At 57.3% G+C, this 17,189-nt stretch overlaps 1 protein-coding gene across 2 annotated transcripts in view; it reads right to left on the reverse strand.

Moving 5' to 3' along the window:
- Window positions 1–17,189, reverse strand: part of CAPZB (capping actin protein of muscle Z-line subunit beta) — a 45,546-nt gene that overhangs the window by 6,685 nt on the left and 21,672 nt on the right. For both annotated transcript variants that reach the window (XM_066606362.1, XM_066606363.1), the window contains exons 2-8: window positions 16,090–16,179; window positions 7,906–8,027; window positions 6,991–7,104; window positions 2,957–3,098; window positions 2,724–2,840; window positions 2,547–2,612; window positions 1,912–1,988 (exon numbers count right to left, since the gene is read on the reverse strand). In XM_066606362.1, the coding sequence (XP_066462459.1) occupies window positions 1,912–1,988; window positions 2,547–2,612; window positions 2,724–2,840; window positions 2,957–3,098; window positions 6,991–7,104; window positions 7,906–8,027; window positions 16,090–16,179 (728 nt within the window). The remainder of the gene's footprint in view (window positions 1–1,911; window positions 1,989–2,546; window positions 2,613–2,723; window positions 2,841–2,956; window positions 3,099–6,990; window positions 7,105–7,905; window positions 8,028–16,089; window positions 16,180–17,189) is intronic.

Consider the following 17,189-nt stretch of genomic DNA (forward strand, 5'->3'; position numbering starts at 1 on the left):
TTGGGAAAAAGGCACAGGGGTGAGGGACAGGCAGGGCCTTGGGAAAAAGGCACAGGGGTGAGGGACAGGCAGGGCCTTGGGAAAAAGGCACAGGGGTGAGGGACAGGCAGGGCCTTGGGAAAAAGGCACAGGGGTGAGGGACAGGCAGGGCCTTGGGAAAAAGGCACAGGGGTGAGGGACAGGCAGGGCCTTGGGAAAAAGGCACAGGGGTGAGGGACAGGCAGGGCCTTGGGAAAAAGGCACAGGGGTGAGGGACAGGCAGGGCCTTGGGAAAAAGGCACAGGGGTGAGGGACAGGCAGGGCCTTGGGAAAAAGGCACAGGGGTGAGGGACAGGCAGGGCCTTGGGAAAAAGGCACAGGGGTGAGGGACAGGCAGGGCCTTGGGAAAAAGGCACAGGGGTGAGGGACAGGCAGGGCCTTGGGAAAAAGGCACAGGGGTGAGGGACAGGCAGGGCCTTGGGAAAAAGGCACAGGGGTGAGGGACAGGCAGGGCCTTGGGAAAAAGGCACAGGGGTGAGGGACAGGCAGGGCCTTGGGAAAAAGGCACAGGGGTGAGGGACAGGCAGGGCCTTGGGAAAAAGGCACAGGGGTGAGGGACAGGCAGGGCCTTGGGAAAAAGGCACAGGGGTGAGGGACAGGCAGGGCCTTGGGAAAAAGGCACAGGGGTGAGGGACAGGCAGGGCCTTGGGAAAAAGGCACAGGGGTGAGGGACAGGCAGGGCTTTGGGAAAAAGGCACAGGGGTGAGGGACAGGCAGGGCCTTGGGGAAAAGGCACAGGGGTGAGGGACAGGCAGGGCCTTGGGGAAAAGGCACAGGGGTGAGGGACAGGCAGGGCCTAGAGGAAAAGGCACAGGGGTGAGGGACGGGCAGGGCCTAGAGGAAAAGGCACAGGGGTGAGGGACGGGCAGGGCCTAGAGGAAAAGGCACAGGGGTGAGGGACGGGCAGGGCCTAGAGGAAAAGGCACAGGGGTGAGGGACAGGCAGGGCCTTGGGGAAAAGGCACAGGGGTGAGGGACAGGCAGGGCCTTGGGAAAAAGGCACAGGGGTGAGGGACGGGCAGGGCCTAGAGGAAAAGGCACAGGGGTGAGGGACGGGCAGGGCCTAGAGGAAAAGGCACAGGGGTGAGGGACGGGTAGGGCCTAGAGGAAAAGGCACAGGGGTGAGGGACGGGCAGGGCCTAGAGGAAAAGGCACAGGGGTGAGGGACGGGCAGGGCCTAGAGGAAAAGGCACAGGGGTGAGGGACGGGCAGGGCCTAGAGGAAAAGGCACAGGGGTGAGGGACAGGCAGGGCCTTGGGGAAAAGGCACAGGGGTGAGGGACAGGCAGGGCCTTGGGAAAAAGGCACAGGGGTGAGGGACGGGCAGGGCCTAGAGGAAAAGGCACAGGGGTGAGGGACGGGCAGGGCCTAGAGGAAAAGGCACAGGGGTGAGGGACGGGTAGGGCCTAGAGGAAAAGGCACAGGGGTGAGGGACGGGCAGGGCCTAGAGGAAAAGGCACAGGGGTGAGGGACGGGCAGGGCCTAGAGGAAAAGGCACAGGGGTGAGGGACGGGCAGGGCCTAGAGGAAAAGGCACAGGGGTGAGGGACGGGCAGGGCTTAGAGGAAAAGGCACAGGAAGGGTCTTATAGTAAGATAAAATAGCGTGGAGGAAAAAAGAAAACTATTGAAGGTACAAAGGACAGAAGGGCCGAGGAGAGGCACATGGTGAAGAAAAGGTCTAGAGGAATACAGGGTGGAGGAAAGGAAGGTCCAAGGGCACAGGATACAGGAGGGGGTCAATAAGCATGGGGTGGAGGAGGAGATCAATGGGTACAAAATGGAAGAGAGAAAAGACAATGGGTACAGGACCAAGGAAATGATGATTGGCCTGCATCTGGGGAGCAACTGCACCACAAGGAGCACAATACGTTACCTGAGTCCGTTGACTATGTCCTTTGTTTTCCCGAAGTATATCTCATTGAGCGTGCTCCTGATTTTGTTCTCCATGTCCTGAGGTGAAAACACAAATATTAGTGAATGTATGGAAACGTTGCAAGAGAGAAACCTACAGAGCGGACAGGAGGGCATCGCCGACGGACGAGATATACCAGAGGGAAGCTGGGGGCATGCTTGAAAAACACAACCGCCAAGCTAGTACTTGCTTTGGCACTGCGTATCATACACACCCATAGAGAATGGGAATCTTGCGCGCGTAATATGTGATAAGGGTGGAAAATTTAAAAAAAAATTAAAAAAAAAATCGCAACATGCTCCATTATCTGCGCGTGACGTACGCAATGGCTGCATGCAAGTGTGAATGGAGCAATGTTCTACTCATTGATGCTATTCACTGAGCAATATGCCCGTGTGAATGGGCCGTACCCCGATACGGGATCATGTTGCAGAAGCATTCTTCCAAAGTCTCCGCTTGCTGTCAGTGAGTGGAACAGGGCAGTCTCAGGCATATCCAGTGACTATACCATGCAAATTAATGGTGGAGGTAACCCCCTAAAGGGTAGTAACTATTGTGGGTGGTGGGTACCTGGCCCGTCATTTCTGGGCACTCACCTCTACCAGCCGCCCGATATTTGCTATGTGCGGGGAGGAGTCGCTCACAGTCTCGTCCTTTTCCATCTAAAAACAAAACACAAATCTAGTTATCCTTCCATACAGGATGATGCCGCTGCTGTCCGTAAGCCGTGACCACGGCCCCGCAGCCTGGTCTTCACAGCACGGCACCCTTACCTGCCGGGTGAGGCTTCCGCCCAGGTTCATCGTCCCTGACCCGCTCTTATTTGTCTGCAGCCATAGCATCACAGTGGAGGTCAGCTTGTAGTGAGCGGTGCGGCCGCTCGACTTCTCCTGCAAACACAAAGACGAGAATCGTATGCAACCACGAGCGTCGGCAGTCAAAATATGCAACAATTATAGTCCACGGGGTGCACTTTTATCTTGTGACCACAGGGGGGAACCGTTACCTGCACTTCCACCACATGGATGGAGTCCCAGCATCCCTTGATCTTCTTTGAACCGTCCCCAGCTTTTTTTATAAGGATCACTCCGGCAAATCCGTGGTCCAGATCCCAGAGATAGACGGAGGAGACGCCGCCTTCAAAATACCTGCGGGTGCAAGAAATGGGGTGAAAAGCACCGAAAAAAGGAGCTTGGCTACAAATATTAACAAATTCACTAAATTATATATATATATATATATATATATATATATAGTCATCCAGCTTTCTCAAGGTCAGTTAATTGAAAGTGCTGTGCCTTTAAGAAATTAATTATATATATAATATATATATATATATATATATATATATATATATATATATATATATATATATATACATACATACACACCCGAGCAATTGTGGGGGGGGTATACATATATTTAACCCCTTAGCGACAAGTATATTTTGTGCCGTAAGGACCGAGTGACATAGTTGTATCGCCAGAGCTACAGCCGTACGAGGGTTGTGTGATGCGGGACGAGTTGTGGATTTTAATGGCATCACTCTGGGGTCCATATAATGTGTTGAACGGTTATTACATATCTAATTAATTACTACTATTTTTTTTGTCAGGCTTCCAGCTGTCATAGGAGCCCCCTAACTATCTAGCGATCCCATTGCGGGGTGGCGATGCTGACGCTCGCCCCCCGTCATCTGCTTACATGTTGATTGTAGCATGTAAGGGGTTAAATGGCCAGAATCTGATAGTTCTCCATTCCTGGCAGTTACAGAAGGCGCCCGTCAGCAGTCGGTCAAGCCACCGCCTTAAAGATCTATGTGCAGGTTTAAAGCCAGGTAAAGGTGAGGTCAGGAAAAAGGTGTATTGGTGGTCACTAAGGGGTTAAAGGAGGCCTATGCTTAGCGACAGCCCCTATAGACAACATATAGCCTTCACGCATCCGCAGGCTCTGGCACTATTAAACACCTGAATCCCCTTTGCTGCCGGACGGACCTGCATGGCAGTATATGGATGACTGAGGCCTAGCGTGTGGGTGCGGCGCCTCCTCTGCCTCCGCCTGCCAAGGGATGCATTACACGCAGACCTCCTCCTACCTACAATAGCAGCTTTTGATCATTAGGAACAACATGAAACAAGCGGGTGGAGGGGGGGTGGGGGGGGCTACGGACGCCGCGGCGGCTTGATGTGGTCGCTGTTGGTGAGTTTTTACATAACGGCTTTTGTGGGTATTTGAGGAATGTGTTAAAACGACGTCTGAAACCGCAGAGAATCCCCGGAGAGGCAGGAGCAGCGCTAACAGCAACCACATGGCAGAGCCGACGCTGCAGAGGCAGGGCAGCAAGGGGTTAAAAAAAATGCTTCCCCCCTTAAGTCTTTAACTCATTACAAGCAGGTAGAAAAGTAACTAGCAAACCAATATGTACACAATTAACAGATACCACCCCCACCCCGCCCCGCTGCACCCAAACGGGCCGCGCCACCCGCCCGCTGCACCCCAAGTGTCACACCTCTCTGCCAGGACCTCAATCAGCACCTGTTTCCAATTAACCCAAAGAGCCGACAAGCCCCCCCTCTATATAACGGGCCCTTGACCTCGGCCTGTGGCTACCTCCACCGCGCCGGCTGTAACCCCACTTCGTGACCCCTTCAGCACCTACAATAGACACTATCAATATTGGCAGGAGGTCAGCAGTCTGTCCGACTGCAGTGCTGGGACTACAAGTCCCAGCATGCTGACCCTTCCTGGCTTGAAGCTACGGCCCCCCACAAGTTAAAGGCTTTAGGCTCTGACTGCCGCTTCCTCTCCCGGCACCGACTACTAGGAACATCTGCTACTAACCGCAGAATGATTGGCACGTCCTAGAATGACGCCAGCCGGGTGCTATCAGGTATTAGCAGTGAAATGCTATCTAGACGGCACAGGTGCTGTGCCCTCCCGGCCAACATGCCATGACCCTGGCGTCAGAGCGGAGCCCTCGCCAGCTGCCAGCGAACATCTGCACAACTGAGCAAGACTGGAACGCTGAAACCTGAGCAGCCGCCCGCGTCCCCGGCTCACGCCGGCCCAATCCTCCGCTGTGTCTGGGCACCTACCGGCCAAGGCTACACAGTATATACCGGCACAAGGTGGGCTTCTGTGTAATAGACCCCATCCCCCTACCACCAGATACACCTATTATGCCACCTCCACCATGTATACTGAATTCACGCGCCAAGTAATGATCAACCGATGGTGCACATACAACTCCCAGAATGCTCAGCCAGCTGAGGGCCACAGAGGGCCCCCCACTAATCATTACTTCATAGCAGAGATCTATATGCAACTCTCTATAGAACCAACAGTTCTATTTATCCTGTACTGCTCCTGAGTTACATCCTGTATTATACTCCAGAGCTGCACTCACTATTCTGCAGGTGGAGTCACTGTGTACATACATTACTTATCCTGTACTGCTCCTGAGTTACATACTGTATTATACTCCAGAGCTGCACTCACTATTCTGCTGGTGGAGTCACTGTGTACATACATTACTAATCCTGTACTGCTCCTGAGTTACATCCTGTATTATACTCCAGAGCTGCACTCACTATTCTGCAGGTGGAGTCACTGTGTACATACATTACTTATCCTATACTTATCCACAGTTACATCCTATATTATACTCCAGAGCTGCACTCACTATTCTGCTGGTGGAGTCACTGTGTACATACATTACTTATCCTGTACTGCTCCTGAGTTACATCCTGTATTATCCTCCAGAGCTGCACTCACTGTTCTGCTGGTGGAGTCACTGTATACATACATTACTTATCCTGTACTGATCCTGAGTTACATCCTGTATTACACTCCAGAGCTGCACTCACTATTCTGCTGGTGGAGTCGCTGTGTACACACATTACTTATCCTGTACTGATCCTGAGTTACATTCTGTATTATACCCCAGAGCTGAACTCATTATTCTGCAGGTGGAGTCACTGTCTACATACATTACTTATCCTTTACTGATCCTGAGTTACATCCTGTATTATCCTCCAGAGCTGCACTCACTATTCTGCTGGTGGAGTCACTGTGTACATACATTACTTATCCTATACTTATCCACAGTTACATCCTGTATTATACTGCAGAGCTGCACTCACTATTCTGCTGGTGGACTCACTGTGTACATACATTACTTATCCTGTACTGACCCTGAGCTATATCCTGTATTATACTCCAGAGCTGCACTCACTATTCTGTTGCTTCACAGTGGAAATCTCCCAGCATTCCCTACTTGTTTAGTGTCAGCAGAGAGCTTACTCTGGCGATTTGCATTCTGGGAAGATCTGCATCATGCTTGCTGACTAGTTCCAGTAACAATCAGCAGTATGGTGAGCGCAGCTGAATAAGCCGATTAGTCACACATCATCCCTTTGGTTTTGTTCTGCTCTCTGGTCACTCCCGATACATATGGCCGCCCAGCGCAGGCACGGACGCTCCCGCGACTATTCTGATGCGACTGCCGATGGTCTGAAACCTTCCTCCTGGTAGGTGGCGCTATAAGGTGCGCTCCCGGACGATGCTAGAAATACCGTGAAGCGTATAATGTAGAGCAGACGCAGCGCAGATCATGTAGCTCTCATGGCCGGGGGTCACGATGGCCCCTCAGCGCTGATTCCCGGCGCCGACTCGTAACCGCCTGTCGAGTTTTTATCTCCATAGGAAACAAAACAAGAAGAAGAACACGAAGCATCGGCGAACGGCGGCCGTGTCCCCGGGGCCCGGCACTCAGCCTGACACTCTGCCCAGGCAGCTGGAGAAACGCTTCTCCGAGGTTCAGGGGGCTGCAGAGACCGCACTCGTCGCTGGGAGCCATGACCTCATAATGACATCACGCTGTCTGCGCTGGGTCGGAGCCCATCGTTCCCGTTACCCTGGTGCTCGAGTCCCAAACAAAGGAATCTGGATTTAATCATCGTCCCACACACCGAGCGCCGCTTTATAGCAGGCAGCTGCGGACCCCCTCCCCCACACCATCCCCGGCACAGGACGACCTACAGGTCTCGGTACTGGTCGAAGGCGTTGTTGGCTTCCACCTCCAGCTTGCGCAGCCGGGCGGACGGCATGGCTCCATCTTCCAAGGGTGGGTCGTACTTATTGCTCCACGGTGACCTGTGGGAAGAGAAGAGGAGTTAAAGAAGTTGTCTGGGATTAGAAAAATATGGCTGCCTTAGTCCAGAAACAGCGCCACACCCGTCCGCAGGTTGTAGATGGTATTGCAGCGCAACCACATTATCCACTTCAGGACTGTTGATAGTTATTCGGCGGTCTTGGTGTGTATGCAGCGGCTCAGGAGTCGGCGCCACACCCGGCGGCTATCAGCTGTTTGATTGCGGCAATTTACTCTGACTGCAGTTAACTGTTAAGGTGCCGGGGATTAATCTCTTAAAGGGGTTTGCCAAGTTATAAAGCTACTTCCTATTCACAGGACGGGGGTGTGGCTGATCGCTGGGACCCCCACCAATCCCAATGAGTCTGGTCGGTCCCGAGTGACCGGAGTGGAGGGCATGCAGGCACGCCGCTGCTCCATTCACTTCAATGACAGCGCTGGACATGACTGAGGTCGACTACTTTGGCAATCTCCTGCGCCGTCATTGAAGTGAACAGAGCGGTCGTGCGCCTGCGCTCCACTCAATTCACTCGGGGAACGACTAGACCCCTGTTTGGTTTGGTGGGGGTCCAAGCGGTCAAACCCCATGGGTCATGAAGTTATTCTGTGGCTAGGGAATAACTTTATAACTTGGTACATCCACTTTAAAGTGAATGGGACTGAGCTGCAATATCGCACACAACCTGTGGACAAGTGTGGCGCTCTACCTGGAAGAAAGCAGCCATGTTTTTGAAATGCTGGACAGCCCCTTTAAGAGGTGTTTGAGCTGACGGCGCACATTACACACCAAGACGTCTAATTACCTGTAAGAGTCTCCATCTCTGTTGTAGTCACACAGCAGATAGTCTTTGCCCACCACCTTATCCCGAGCGATCTTCAAGGGCTGGTCAACCGAGGACAGAAGATCTTCACAGAGACTGGGTACCTGCGCAGAACATGAGGATTCAGTATCACAGCACTTTGCAGCAGGCAGTAAAGGGAGAGGCTAAGATGTGAATTCACATTGATCAACAGCTGTGCTCATTAAGAGGCAATTGATTTGCAGCAAGGCTGTAAAGTGAGACACTTAGGGCCCCCCTGTCCACGGACGCGATTTCGTCAGCGGTAAACCGCTGGCGAATCACGCTGTCTGAAGCTTTCCATAGCATTGCCGGCCCCCTGTCCACGAGCGGAGAATCATTGCGATTCTCCGCTTGCGGCCGGCAATTCTCTGCATGCTGCGAATTGTCACGATTCTCCACGGTCAGCCTATCAGATAGGCTTTTCCGGCGGAGATTCGTCTGCCGACTCCTGCGGCGGCAATTTGCCGCAGGACTTCGCAACGCCTGTGGACAGGGGGCCTTAACTGACTAAATAAACAGTTGAAGTTGACAACCGCACACAACCAGGCGGCCGCGGTTAAAGCAGCAGCCACTAATTTTATTTCCATGTTTGTGTTTTTACTTGAGTGGAGGAGAATAAAGACGTGTGAAGAGGGCGACCCAGAGGAGAAGGCGAGCGCGGCCGGAGAGGGGGCGGCCCAGAGGAGAAGGCGAGCGCGGCCGGAGAGGGGGCGGCCCAGAGGAGAAGGCGAGCGCGGCCGGAGAGGGGGCGGCCCAGAGGAGAAGGCGAGCGCGGCCGGAGAGGGGGCGGCCCAGAGGAGAAGGCGAGCGCGGCCGGAGAGGGGGCGGCCCAGAGGAGAAGGCGAGGGCGGCCGGAGAGGGGGCGGCCCAGAGGAGAAGGCGAGGGCGGCCGGAGAGGGGGCGGCCCAGAGGAGAAGGCGAGGGCGGCCGGAGAGGGCGGCCCAGAGGAGAAGGCGAGGGCGGCCGGAGAGGGCGGCCGGAGAGGGCGGCCCAGAGGAGAAGGCGAGGGCGGCCGGAGAGGGCGGCCCAGAGGAGAAGGCGAGGGCGGCCCAGAGGAGAAGGCGAGGGCGGCCCAGAGGAGAAGGCGAGGGCGGCCCAGAGGAGAAGGCGAGGGCGGCCCAGAGGAGAAGGCGAGGGCGGCCGGAGAGGGCGGCCCAGAGGAGAAGGCGAGGGCGGCCGGAGAGGGCGGCCCAGAGGAGAAGGCGAGGGCGGCCGGAGAGGGCGGCCCAGAGGAGAAGGCGAGGGCGGCCGGAGAGGGCGGCCCAGAGGAGAAGGCGAGGGCGGCCGGAGAGGGCGGCCCAGAGGAGAAGGCGAGGGCGGCCGGAGAGGGCGGCCCAGAGGAGAAGGCGAGGGCGGCCGGAGAGGGCGGCCCAGAGGAGAAGGCGAGGGCGGCCGGAGAGGGCGGCCCAGAGGAGAAGGAGAGGGCGGCCGGAGAGGGCGGCCCAGAGGAGAAGGAGAGGGCGGCCGGAGAGGGCGGCCCAGAGGAGAAGGAGAGGGCGGCCGGAGAGGGCGGCCCAGAGGAGAAGGAGAGGGCGGCCGGAGAGGGCGGCCGGAGAGGGCGGCCGGAGAGGGCGGCCGGAGAGGGCGGCCGGAGAGGGCGGCCGGAGAGGGCGGCCGGAGAGGGCGGCCGGAGAGGGCGGCCGGAGAGGGCGGCCGGAGAGGGCGGCCGGAGAGGGCGGCCGGAGAGGGCGGCCGGAGAGGGCGGCCGGAGAGGGCGGCCGGAGAGGGCGGCCGGAGAGGGCGGCCGGAGAGGGCGGCCCAGAGGAGAAGGAGAGGGCGGCCGGAGAGGGCGGTCCAGAGGAGAAGGAGAGCGCGGCCGGAGAGGCCGGCCCAGAGGAGAAGGAGAGCGCGGCCGGCCCAGAGGAGAAGGAGAGCGCGGCCGGCCCAGAGGAGAAGGAGAGCGCGGCCGGCCCAGAGGAGAAGGAGAGCGCGGCCGGCCCAGAGGAGAAGGAGAGCGCGGCCGGCCCAGAGGAGAAGGAGAGCGCGGCCGGAGAGGGCGGCCCAGAGGAGAAGGAGAGCGCGGCCGGCCCAGAGGAGAAGGAGAGCGCGGCCGGAGAGGGCGGCCCAGAGGAGAAGGAGAGCGCGGCCGGAGAGGGCGGCCCAGAGGAGAAGGAGAGCGCGGCCGGAGAGGGCGGCCCAGAGGAGAAGGAGAGCGCGGCCGGCCCAGAGGAGAAGGAGAGCGCGGCCGGAGAGGGCGGCCCAGAGGAGAAGGAGAGCGCGGCCGGCCCAGAGGAGAAGGAGAGCGCGGCCGGCCCAGAGGAGAAGGAGAGCGCGGCCGGCCCAGAGGAGAAGGAGAGCGCGGCCGGCCCAGAGGAGAAGGAGAGCGCGGCCGGCCCAGAGGAGAAGGAGAGCGCGGCCGGCCCAGAGGAGAAGGAGAGCGCGGCCGGCCCAGAGGAGAAGGAGAGCGCGGCCGGCCCAGAGGAGAAGGAGAGCGCGGCCGGCCCAGAGGAGAAGGAGAGCGCGGCCGGCCCAGAGGAGAAGGAGAGCGCGGCCGGCCCAGAGGAGAAGGAGAGCGCGGCCGGCCCAGAGGAGAAGGAGAGCGCGGCCGGCCCAGAGGAGAAGGAGAGCGCGGCCGGCCCAGAGGAGAAGGAGAGCGCGGCCGGCCCAGAGGAGAAGGAGAGCGCGGCCGGCCCAGAGGAGAAGGAGAGCGCGGCCGGCCCAGAGGAGAAGGAGAGCGCGGCCGGCCCAGAGGAGAAGGAGAGCGCGGCCGGCCCAGAGGAGAAGGAGAGCGCGGCCGGCCCAGAGGAGAAGGAGAGCGCGGCCGGCCCAGAGGAGAAGGAGAGCGCGGCCGGCCCAGAGGAGAAGGAGAGCGCGGCCGGAGAGGGCGGCCCAGAGGAGAAGGAGAGCGCGGCCGGCCCAGAGGAGAAGGAGAGCGCGGCCGGCCCAGAGGAGAAGGAGAGCGCGGCCGGCCCAGAGGAGAAGGAGAGCGCGGCCGGAGAGGGCGGCCCAGAGGAGAAGGAGAGCGCGGCCGGCCCAGAGGAGAAGGAGAGCGCGGCCGGAGAGGGCGGCCCAGAGGAGAAGGAGAGCGCGGCCGGCCCAGAGGAGAAGGAGAGCGCGGCCGGAGAGGGCGGCCCAGAGGAGAAGGAGAGCGCGGCCGGCCCAGAGGAGAAGGAGAGCGCGGCCGGAGAGGGCGGCCCAGAGGAGAAGGAGAGCGCGGCCGGAGAGGGCGGCCCAGAGGAGAAGGAGAGCGCGGCCGGAGAGGGCGGCCCAGAGGAGAAGGAGAGCGCGGCCGGAGAGGGCGGCCCAGAGGAGAAGGAGAGCGCGGCCGGCCCAGAGGAGAAGGAGAGCGCGGCCGGAGAGGGCGGCCCAGAGGAGAAGGAGAGCGCGGCCGGCCCAGAGGAGAAGGAGAGCGCGGCCCAGAGGAGAAGGAGAGCGCGGCCGGCCCAGAGGAGAAGGAGAGGGCGGCCCAGAGGAGAAGGAGAGGGCGGCCCAGAGGAGAAGGAGAGCGCGGCCGGAGAGGGCGGCCCAGAGGAGAAGGAGAGCGCGGCCGGAGAGGGCGGCCCAGAGGAGAAGGAGAGCGCGGCCGGAGAGGGCGGCCCAGAGGAGAAGGAGAGCGCGGCCGGAGAGGGCGGCCCAGAGGAGAAGGAGAGCGCGGCCGGAGAGGGCGGCCCAGAGGAGAAGGAGAGCGCGGCCGGAGAGGGCGGCCCAGAGGAGAAGGAGAGCGCGGCCGGAGAGGGCGGCCCAGAGGAGAAGGAGAGCGCGGCCGGAGAGGGCGGCCCAGAGGAGAAGGAGAGCGCGGCCGGAGAGGGCGGCCCAGAGGAGAAGGAGAGCGCGGCCGGAGTGAGTCCTGCGCAGCAGCCTAATTAGCTTACGTCTGGGAGGAAAGGGGGCCCTTAACCCTTCACACACCACAAATTCACAGCAAGTGCGAAAAGATACAATTCCTCCAATGTATTTGTTTCTAGGAAAGTGGGTTAAAAACCAAGGTGGCTGCCAATAAGAAGTTCTTTACTCCACCAGCAGACTACTGAGTGCAGCTCTGGAGTATAATACAGGATATAACTCAGGGTCAGTACAGGATAAGTAATGTATGTATACAGTGACTCCACCAGCAGAATAGTGAGTGCAGCTCTGGAGTATAATACAGGATGTAACTCAGGGCCAGTACAGGATAAGTAATGTATGTATACAGTGACTCCACCAGCAGAATAGTGAGTGCAGCTCTGGAGTATAATACAACATGTAACTCAGGATCAGTACAGGATAAGTAATCTATGTACACAGTGACTCCACCAGCAGAATAGTGAGTGCAGCTCTGGAGTATAATACAGGATGTAACTCGGGATCAGTACAGGATAAGTAATGTATGTACACAGTGACTTCACCAGCAGAATAGTGAGTGCAGCTCTGGGGTATAATGCAGGCTTGTATCTTAGGATCAGTACAGGATAAGTAATGTATGTACACAGTAACTCCATCATCAGAATAGTGAGTGCAGCTCTGGAGTATAATGCAGGCTTGTATCTTAGGATCAGTACAGGATAAGTAAACTATGTACACAGTGACTCCACCAGCAGAATAGTGAGTACAGCTCTGGAGTATAATACAGGATGTAACTCAGGAGCAGTACAGGATAAGTAATATATGTACACAGTGACTCCACCAGCAGAATAGGGAGTGCAGCTCTGGAGTATAATGCAGGCTTGTATCTTAGGATCAGTACAGGATAAGTAATGTATGTACACAGTGACTTCACCAGCAGAATAGTGAGTGCAGCTCTGCAGTATAATACAGGATGTAACTCAGGAGCAGTACAGGATAAGTAATGTATGTACACAGTGACTCCACCAGCAGAATAGTGAGTGCAGCTCTGCAGTATAATACATGATCAGTGATTACTCCAGTGCTCAAGAAAGGAACTTGTATGCAGATGAAAGAAATTAGCAAACCAAAACCAGCGGCCGCTCTCACTATGGACTGACTATACTGCACCTGGTTGTGGGGTTGGGGGGGGTCTCAGACTTGGGTGGGCTAGAGAGCATGTACAGGTCATGTATTAGCATGGTGTGTGGAAAGATCGCCTATCAGCGCCGAGAGGTTGGGTGGTAAAGGGTACGGAAATCTCCGGATGAAATTGGGGAGGGGGTAACAATGAAACTTCAGAAAGTCTTCAGGGGACATTCAAAGAGGTGGAACACAAAGAGAAGACAAATTGAAAGAAGTTAATGAGATTCTGATAGCCGTGTGCGGAACAAGGTTTCTCTTGTCATACCTGGAGCCGCGGCCCCCTCCCCCGCCCCACTCAGCCAGGTATGTGAACAAACTTAATTAAATTTAACTAGTACAAGACCGACGGTACAAGACTGTGGCCATTGTCCGGGGCAGAAACCGGATCCCTAAGAGATGGCGGGCGGGTATATGGAGCAAGAGGGAAATGAAAGCATCCAAGCGGTCACGGCTGACAGGTGGGAAGTGGACAGGAGGCTCCGGCGCGGCTCCACAGATCTCCTTACAATGGAGCCCGGAGGTTTCTTGCAATCGCTCTCCACCTACAACATTTAAGTGGTGATGTATGAAGGAAACAAAGGGGGAGCGAAGACCCCCTCCCGCCGCCCCCCGCAAGGACAAGAGAAGGAAATGCCGTAGAGATTGGGGGAAATGTAGGCCATGTATGTTGGGGAGCCACTGGGGATGCCTAAAGGGTTGCCCCACTGACAATGCAGCTGTGTCCGGCACCCCCCATACTAACTGATGGCAAAGCTTATGACGGGGCAACAATGTAACTGCAGAAAGTTCCTTTAACCCCTTCCTGCCCAAGGGCATCAATCTACGCCCCAGCTGGCAAGCAGTTCCCTGCCCATGATGTACACTTACACCTAATGAATGGCACTGGCTCAAAAGCAGGGATCGACAAGAACACTTTTCCCCCCAGTGTTAACCCCTTACATGCCACGACCGATGTGGATTGTGGCAAGTAAAGGGTTCACAGAGGGAAAGCGCCCCCTCTGTGAGGTCACTGGTCTCTGTAACCACAGTGCGCCGATGGATTGTCATATAATGGCGCTCGGGTCTGCCGTGGCCTATGAGCGCCATTCGGTTTACTGGTTCAAGTTCCCTACAGGGACATAAAAAGCTGGGGGGGCGGGGTTATAGAAATGAAAATATAAACCCTAAACATTTTTTGCGCCCTTTTCCATCTTCGTTAAAAAAAAAAAAAGACAAAAAAACACAAAACGCATGTTTGAATCGAAACGTTCCGTAAATTGAGCGTATTTTTATCCCGCACGGCAAACACTAAAAAAAAACAAAAAACTAGAAAGTGAAGCAATCAAAAAAGTTATACATTTCCCAAAACGGTAACAATAGAAACGTCAGCTCGCCCCGCAAGCAACAAGCCGTCGTACGGCCGCGGCGATGGAGAAATAAAAGTTATGGCTTCTGAAAAGTGGAGATAAACCCCCAAACATTGTTGCGTCCTTAGGGCCAAAACGGGCCGTGTTACTAAGGGGTTAGGCGTGCGTTCACATGTGGGGACTTCGGTGCACCAAATCTACTACCGCATGTGTGAACGCACACCCTAAATATCTTAAGTGTAGAGTTCAGGTTTACAGGGACGGTAAGCACAGCAATGGCCGCCCCCAGGGGTGCACAGGCTGCAGTTGGCGGAGACCCCCTTCTACCTGTGGCAGCGGTTCCTCCCTGAGATAAAGGCCACAATCCACGGCTTCAATAAGAGGATATGAATGACGTTCCGGATTAGTTCCGGTCCGTCTCGCTGCAGTCACGCTCTCGCCCCCGGCCGATGAGGATCACGAGACGTGTGACTGACAGGGCGGTTAATGTGATCTAATTATCAGCGCTGGGAACGTGACGGCGGCCGCGCCAGGAGGCTCCGCTAATGATGGTAAACAGTCTGGGAACGTTGTGCGGAGGCCACGAGGTACAGAATACGCTTGTTTTTCAGTCTCACTTGCTGAACGATTTGATTATAGAGCCCCGCCTGAAGGGGGCAGCAGAGAGACGACACCTGCATAATGCAAGAATCTGCTTACTGGAGAAGTAAAGAGATTATGGAAGGCGGCTTAGGATGTATTCTGGGACGGTCTACATTTTTCTATTGATGACTTTCAGGTCATTAATAGATGATCAGCGTAGTTCGCCGTCACTGCAGGCAGCAGAAGGCACTGAACATAGCGCCCAGGTTGAATTCAGTGCGCTGCAGTACCGGCCCGGGCCACTGCGCTGTGGTCGGTGCTTTTTGCTTCCTGCACTGACAGCAGCCCAGGAATTAGCTGATCAGTAGGAATTATTCAAACAGCATCAATAGAAAAAAAATAAAGTCCCAGAATTCCCCTCCAAGTGATGGAATATCACAAAAGTCCTACAAGATTTAAGGGCCTTTTCTACTTTTAGAGGGGCGGAGCGGCAGGGAGACCCTAGAGCCGACCTAGGAGCGGCGGGGGGGCCCTAGAGCCGACCTAGGAGCGGCGGGGGGGCCCTAGAGCCGACCTAGGAGGGGCGGAGCGGCGGGGGGCCCTAGAGCCGACCTAGGAGGGGCGGAGCGGCGGGGGGCCCTAGAGCCGACCTAGGAGGGGCGGAGCGGCGGGGGGCCCTAGAGCCGACCTAGGAGGGGCGGAGCGGCGGGGGGCCCTAGAGCCGACCTAGGAGGGGCGGAGCGGCGGGGGGCCCTAGAGCCGACCTAGGAGGGGCGGAGCGGCGGGGGGCCCTAGAGCCGACCTAGGAGGGGCGGAGCGGCGGGGGGCCCTAGAGCCGACCTAGGAGGGGCGGAGCGGCGGGGGGCCCTAGAGCCGACCTAGGAGGGGCGGAGCGGCGGGGGGCCCTAGAGCCGACCTAGGAGGGGCGGAGCGGCGGGGGGCCCTAGAGCCGACCTAGGAGGGGCGGAGCGGCGGGGGGCCCTAGAGCCGACCTAGGAGGGGCGGAGCGGCGGGGGGCCCTAGAGCCGACCTAGGAGGGGCGGAGCGGCGGGGGGCCCTAGAGCCGACCTAGGAGGGGCGGAGCGGCGGGGGGCCCTAGAGCCGACCTAGGAGGGGCGGAGCGGCGGGGGGCCCTAGAGCCGACCTAGGAGGGGCGGAGCGGCGGGGGGGCCCTAGAGCCGACCTAGGAGGGGCGGAGCGGCGGGGGGCCCTAGAGCCGACCTAGGAGGGGCGGAGCGGAGGACTTACAGATGAAGACGACTGTTCTTACCAAGTCAATGAGGTCACTGAGGTTCTTCTCGATCTGTTGTGGAGGGAGACGCCTCATTAAATCCAAGGCACAGTCCAACTGCTGGTCACTCTGCAAGACAAAAAGTAGAAGAAAGTAAAATAAAAGTCTGAAGCGTCACCAAAACCCTCCACTCCCTCCCCCGACCGTGCCATAAACTATCCGACAGCCCCAGACCACTGCCTGCAGCGCCCCCACCTGCACAGCCTACAGATAGGACGCGGCGGTACATTACGTGATGGGAGCCCCTCAGTAAATACGGATAACATTCGGAGGCTCGCGGTTTGCAGGAAGCCTCTATCTAGTATGAGCTCTGGCAAGAGGGAGCTATTGCAGCATCCTCCAGCAGGTGGCGCTGCTCTCCTCCTGCAGCAGAGATAAGACTGGGAAAGTATGGGATCAGCACATTGTGACCCCGGGGTCCTGGCAGTGTTTACCCACAGACATGCCAAGCGCACACCCCGGGTATCTGTGCTCACCACTGCCATACTTATGTAATCTAATGGAGCGTTTATTCTTGGCTGACAAATTGCTTCCCTCTCAGAAGCCATGGCTTGTAAACTGGAGGGGGCGACGGACAGCGGAGGGGGAAGGCGGACAGCGGAGGGTCATCTAATCAGGTGATCATAGTGCCCCCGGTAGTGCCCACACCCCATACAGTGCCCCCGGTAGTGCCCACACCCCATACAGTGCCCCCGGTAGCACCCACACCCCATATAGTGCCCCCTCCAGTGCCCACACCCCATACAGTGCCCCCTCCAGTGCCCACAACCTTACGCGGTGCAGCGCCCGCTGCCCACAGACATGCACGGCAAGCAATCTTCATGCTGCATCCTGTGTATAATTTGCACCACAATCGGCAAACTGTTTGTGTGAATCGCCCCACTGAACTCCATGGGTTTTATGCCCTGTGTACCATCGGGTGTATTCATGCCTCTGTGAATGAGCTGAGGCACGACACTCTAGTCACATCCAGAGCTGCATTCACAATCCTGCTGGCTTCTCCTTGGAATGTGGTTGTTATATGCTCCAGACGTATCCGGGCATTATTCTGTAACCCGAGGGGGTAAGTCACACGTGAT

This window comes from Eleutherodactylus coqui, chromosome 6 (assembly GCF_035609145.1).
Source record: "Eleutherodactylus coqui strain aEleCoq1 chromosome 6, aEleCoq1.hap1, whole genome shotgun sequence".
Classification (NCBI taxonomy): Eukaryota; Metazoa; Chordata; class Amphibia; order Anura; family Eleutherodactylidae; genus Eleutherodactylus; species Eleutherodactylus coqui.